The sequence below is a fragment of the Myotis yumanensis genome, unplaced genomic scaffold, assembly GCF_028538775.1.
Source record: "Myotis yumanensis isolate MYYU_CA2020_CCGP unplaced genomic scaffold, mMyoYum1.0.hap1 SCAF_5, whole genome shotgun sequence".
Taxonomy (NCBI): Eukaryota; Metazoa; Chordata; class Mammalia; order Chiroptera; family Vespertilionidae; genus Myotis; species Myotis yumanensis.
The window spans coordinates 579834-585748 of NW_027223756.1; the positions used below are offsets into that span (position 1 = coordinate 579834).

Consider the following 5915-nt stretch of genomic DNA (forward strand, 5'->3'; position numbering starts at 1 on the left):
GGCCCCCTCCCCGGTCTTGTTGTGACAGTTCCTGATACTGTTTATTGAGGTGCATGTCAGGTATAATTAGCAATCGATATGGAAAACGTTTCCTTGCACCCAGCACGCCTGTGACGTCAGAGCCGATTAGCGCTTCTTATTGGTCCCAAATTCCCCGGGCCGCGGCTAATTATCGGGAGCTTGATGTTGATAAAGTAAAGCGCCGCGCGCGGGCGAAGCATGTGTAGGGCTCCGGGTCCCTGTCCGCGCCGCCACCGCCCGCGCCTCCCGCCGCTGGCCCAGCCCGGCCCCGGCCCGCGCCCCCGCGCCCCGCCGCCGGCCCCGCCGGCCCCCTGCGCGAGATGATGGACGGCCGCCTCCTGGAGCACCCGCATGCCCAGTTCGGGGGCTCGCTGGGCGGCGTGGTGGGCTTCCCCTACCCGCTGGGCCACCACCACGTGTACGAGCTGGCGGGCCACCAGCTGCAGTCCGCCGCCGCCGCCGCCGCCGCGGTGCCCTTCTCCATCGACGGCCTGCTCAGCGGCTCGTGCGCCGCCGCCGCCTCGGTGGTCAACCCCACGCCGCTGCTGCCGGCGGCCTGCGGGGTGGGCGGCGACAGCCAGCCCTTCAAGCTGTCGGGTAGGCGCAGGGAGCGGGAGCGGGGCGGGGTGGCGACTGGGGCAGGGGACCCCGTGAGGCGGAGGAGTTCGTTTCGGGGCTGCGGCACTGGCCGCCTGGGTCCCGCCCGGCGCCCGGCACGGGGTAGTGGCCGCCCTCTCGGGGGCCCGGCCCAGGGTGGCGGCGGGCAGCAGCGCGGGCGGGCGGGTCTGGCGCGGGCCGTGGCTGAGCCGCAGCGTCCTGTGCTCGCCTGCAGACGCGGGAGACCCGGACAAGGAGAGCCCGGGCTGCAAGCGGCGGCGCACCCGCACCAACTTCACCGGCTGGCAGCTGGAGGAGCTGGAGAAGGCGTTCAGCGAGAGCCACTACCCCGACGTGTTCATGCGCGAGGCGCTGGCGCTGCGGCTCGACCTGGTCGAGTCCCGCGTTCAGGTAAAGACCGCGTCCCTCCCGGAGCAGCACCGGCCAGGGCCTACGCGTCCGCCTTTGTTCTCGGTGGAGCTGCGTCCCGGCTCCGAGCCCGCCTGGCGCTCGCCTGCGGGAAGGTGGCGGTGGCGTTGGGTATTCTGGGGCTCAGGGTCTCTTGGGGATGCAGGTGGGATCCCCTAAAAGTCGAGGCGACTCGGGAGGGGCCGGCGGCCGCCCCAAAGTAGCGAGAACAGCAGCTGCGTCCCAACCGGGGAGTCGCGTGGCGGGTTCTGGCGGCCGAGAGACATGAGGTCGCGGAGGCTTGGGTGGGAGCGCGGCCGGCGGGTTTGGAGATGCGAGAAGGCAGACCCTCATTGCACCGCCCAAGGGCTCTGTGCCCAGCCTGCAGCGGAAGCGTTTGTTTGTTTACCTTCAGCCTGTAAAATACTCAGATGGAAACAGGTATTTATTCATTGCTTTGCAGGATGGGGCAGCTTGAGGAAGGGGGGCAGAAACTTAAACAATTAAACAGTTTGAGGGGGATAAAAGGTGTCTGCATCTTTAATATCCGTTATATCTTTTTCTTTTTTCTTTTTCCGGAATTTGATTTTTATTCGGAGACTGCCAGTGGTATTCTTTTAAAAAATACAGCGTCATTTTGGTGGATTATTTATTCAAGATGAATTGTGCCTAATTAGGTGTTTCCCTGAAGTACAGAAATCATTCTGGTGGTGAGTGCGGGGAGCAGTGTGGGCACCCGGCTAGAGGCAAGGCTGGCCAGACCGGCTCAGCTTTGTCTAAACCCTAACAAGTGCCCGGTCCTGTGCGCGCCCTCTGCTCAGGGCCCTTTGGTTTGTAAATCCTCTGTGGGATTTCTTCTGAGTGTTTGGGTGACATTTCTCCCTGACACAGTGATGAATAATCCTGGTGACTATGCAGCCTAGTTTGCACCCTCAAAAAAGTATTTTTAAAAGGTGTGTGGGGAGAAAAGGCAGTTGCAATTGTGGAGAGGTTGCAACTTAATACCCACACCGTGGCACCGTGTGCCTGAGCTCTATGTGGCAGCAACAAAGAATCGGAACGTGAGCCGGAGCCTGGGCTGGGGCTGTGCTGTGCTGGAGCCAGGGTCCCGGCTGCGTTCCCCCTAGTCCTGCGAGCTCCCCAAGGACCAGGCCTGAAGAGAGAGTGGGAGAGGCAGCTGGCTCCCGCTTCCCTGCTCCCCCACCCCATCCCAAAGCCAAGTGAGCTGGTTTGAGGGCCCTGTTTCAGAGCCCTGGCCTGAAGGCTCAGAAAGAGAAGGGTGTGAATGTATGTGTGGGGAGGCCGGGGAGGCTACTGAACTCCCCTTCCCCCCTAGTTGGGCTCAGCTCCCCAGGCCCTTCTGGAAGAAGCATCCAGACTTCCCTTCATGGGAAAGGCCGAAATCTGGGCTTTCACTCAGTCTCCCGGGGCCTGAAGACAGGTGTGTGAAGGGCACAGACCAGCCGCCTGGTGTCCTCGGTCAGATGGTCATCGCCAGGCCAGGCAAGCTGCTTAGAACAGGAGCTATGAGAAGTCAGGAGCAGCAAGGCCGTCCCTGCTCTCTCCCTCCTTCCGGACCAGGAACCCGACGCCCTGGTCAGGGGCCAGGCTGGCCCTGCCCAACGAAGGGGCAGCTCCCAGTTCCTGAGGTGAGAAGCTAGAGTGGGAGCTGGCAAGGGGCCTGCTCTGCCTCCTCTGGGTGGAAAAGATGCCTTTTGGAACAACCTGCATCCTGAGTGCGACACCCAGCTCCGTGCTGGCCTGGCCATGAGACTTGGCTTCCGCCCCCTGGCCGAGCCTGGCCCAGCCGAGGTTGTGCAGGCCTGTTTGGGGGAGCGGGGAGGCCTACAGCCCCAGCAAGCCTGCCGGCTCAGGCTCATCGCGCCTTCCTTTTCCCACCTGGCTACTCTAGGTTTGGTTCCAAAACCGCAGAGCCAAGTGGAGGAAGAAGGAGAACACGAAGAAGGGCCCTGGGCGGCCGGCGCACAACTCGCACCCGACCACATGCAGCGGCGAGCCCATGGACCCAGAGGAGATCGCGCGGAAGGAGCTGGAGAAGATGGAGAAGAAAAAGCGCAAGCACGAGAAGAAGCTGCTGAAGAGCCAGAGCCGCCACCTGCACTCGCCCGGCGGCCTGTCCATGCACAGCGCACCCAGCTCCGACAGCGACAGCGGAGGCGGCGGCCTGTCCCCGGAGCCGCCTGAGCCGCCGCCGCCCAACGCAGCGGCCAAGGTCCCTGGGTACAATGCCGGCTCCGGTTCCGCGCCCGCACCGCCAGGCGAGCCGCCCGCTCCGGGCACCTGCGACCCTGCCTTTTACCCGAGCCAAAGAAGCGGCGCCGGCCCGCAGCTGCGTCTAGGCCGCCCCGTGGACAAGGACCCGGCCCCGTGTGCGCCCGGGGCGGCGGCGGCAGAGCGCAGCGCTACGGGCCTGCCCAAGGCCAGCCCGTTCAGCGTGGAGAGTCTGCTGTCCGACTCGCCACCGCGCCGGAAAGCCGCCCCGGCCAACGCCACCGCCGCAGGGCTGGACTTTGCGCCAGGGCTGCCGTGCGCGCCGCGGACCCTCATCGGCAAGGGCCACTTCCTGCTCTACCCCATCACGCAGCCAGTCGGCTTCCTGGTGCCGCAGGCCGCGCTCAAAGGCGGTGCGGGTCCTGAGATAGCGCCCAAGGATGCGACGCCCGCGCCCACCGCACCACCAGCGCCTCCTGCACAGGCCAGCTTCGGGGTCTTCCCTGGGCCCAGCAGCGCTCCGGATTCGGCCGACGGTGTCGCCTCCCCAGGAGCCCCGACCCCGGCACCTTTCCGGGACCCAGCTGTGGCCGAGGGCGGCGGCGGGGACTGCTCGGACACAGGGGCCTGTCCAGTGGCCCCACCGCCGCCGCCACTCCCGCGGTCCCCCGGGCCTGGAAGGCCTGGAACACGGGTGCCCAGCCCCGCGGGGGAACCAACCATTTGTGGGGCCGGGGCCCCTGAGCCAGGCGCCGCGGCAGTAGCCAGCGCCCTGGATGGTGAGGAGGTGGACATGGACTGAGGGCGGCCCGGCGGCCTAGAGGAGCTCAGCTGCACCGCAGGGGCTCGGCTCCGACTCACAGGCAATCAGGTGATCGGCTTAGAAACACTGCTTTTTCCTCCCCCTTCCGCTTGGACCTAGTCAGCAACAGCAGGACCTGGGGTGAGACCCTCCTCCTCTCAAGGGAAGAAAAAGAAAACCTAACCCATAGTCCCCCAAAACCCACAACAAGAATCCTCAGCCTTGTAAAATGCAAAAATGTCTAAGAATATTTATATATGTACCATTTTTTAATAAATAAAGCTGGTCAAACGCAAGCTCTCCCATCCATCTTTTTCAAATTTCGGAGTGTCCCTCCCCCTCCATTGCCCCTGCTCCCCCCCCCCAGGGTGGGGCAGGGCGGAGGCTCGTCACCTCCCCCAAGGTCTGCGCTTAATGCCTCCTTTTGTGTGCGTGTGTGTTTGTGTTTTCTGATTGAACAAATTTATGCAGCCGCAGCTCCCCCGCTCCTGCCCTCCTTCGCTTCCCCCGCTCCTGCCCGGTGCCCCCCACACGCGCACTAGCACACACGAGCCCCCGCGCGCACCCCCTCGCACTGGCACACGCCAGGGCGCGCAGCGCGGGGTGACGGCGCCGGGGGCTGCCAGGGCCCGGCCGCTGGGCTCCTGCAGAGTTTTGATATGAAAGTAATTATTTTCCGGTGGCTGCTGCGGGGACTGGGTTTCTTGCCCAAAGGGTTATTATACATTACCGATTTCTAGTGATATGAAATCACATAAACTTCTTACAATAATAGAATTAGCATGAAAGGCTGGGGTGTCAAATTGAAATTGGAGAATAATAGCGCTGGCAGCTGGGGGAGTGCGCGCGCATATTGGAGCGGAGATGGGGAGTCGTGGGGCGGAATTTTCATGAGCTGCCTCTTTGTCAGCGCTCTTGTAGCCGGCTATATTAAGATAGATGCCCAATGATATCCCTCATTGTTCTGTCGCTTATATTGATGTTGCTGCGTTATCAGCCTATTGATCATGTGTCGCCTGTAATAGGACAGGCGCCGCCAACGCGCCTCTTTACAAAAGCAGTGCACATTTGTTCTAATAGGGTCCGGGTCCCGGGGGGACCCTCCGGGGCTTCAGGACATCTGCAGCGGAGAAATATTAGCAAACTTGGCTGGAGCCTGCAGCCAGCCCCTGGCCCCCTCCCCTGCCCGCAGCTGCCCCACCCCGAAGTGAACCTCCGGCAATCCTCCGTTCCCCCCCCAACAATCCCAGTCCTGGGCCCTGGTCCTTGGCGCTTCAAAAGCCACCAATTCCCCAAGAAATTGGGATCCCAATTATTAAAACCATTAATTCCACTGAGGCTGAGCGCGCGGAATGATGTTTACAGGCTCGTTAAATATCCCTGATCCCTCCTGGTCATCAGGCCTTTATTTGCAAATAAATTGAGAATAATCAGAAGGACAGCTTTCCTCTGTGCGCGGTGCAAATGAATTTCGGAGCCCGAGTCCCTTTAATAATATTTACATAATTTTCGCTCAGTGACTCTGATATTTGCTCTCTAGGAGACCGAGCTTATAGGAAAAATAATTAGATCAAAAGAAAAGTGAGAGGGAGAAGGAAGAGCGGGAGGAGGGGGTGGGATCCGCAGGCAGGAGCCGGGGGCACCGGAGGCCCCACTCGGCGGGGCGGGCGGCCCGTCGCCCCTGGAAGCTGGGAGTTGGTGGGGAGGGGAAGTGGGGCTCGGGAGCAGGTTGCTGGGGTTGAGCCCTGGCCCTTGCCCCCTCCGGGACCCGGTTCCTGGGGCGGCAGTGCCCGGTCTCCACTGACAGGCCGCGTCCTGCCCACTCGGCCTCGTACCCTTTGTCTCAGGCAGTCCA

General features: G+C 62.5%; 1 protein-coding gene across 1 annotated transcript; it reads left to right on the forward strand.

Annotated features, from left to right (window-relative positions):
* Positions 1 to 341: 341 nt before the first annotated feature.
* Positions 342 to 4325, forward strand: UNCX (UNC homeobox). The gene is made up of 3 exons (XM_070414246.1): positions 342 to 618; positions 854 to 1029; positions 2939 to 4325. Exons 1-3 carry the CDS (start codon positions 342 to 344, stop codon positions 4058 to 4060), a joined length of 1575 nt encoding a protein of 524 aa, XP_070270347.1. The 3' UTR covers positions 4061 to 4325.
* Positions 4326 to 5915: the final 1590 nt, after the last annotated feature.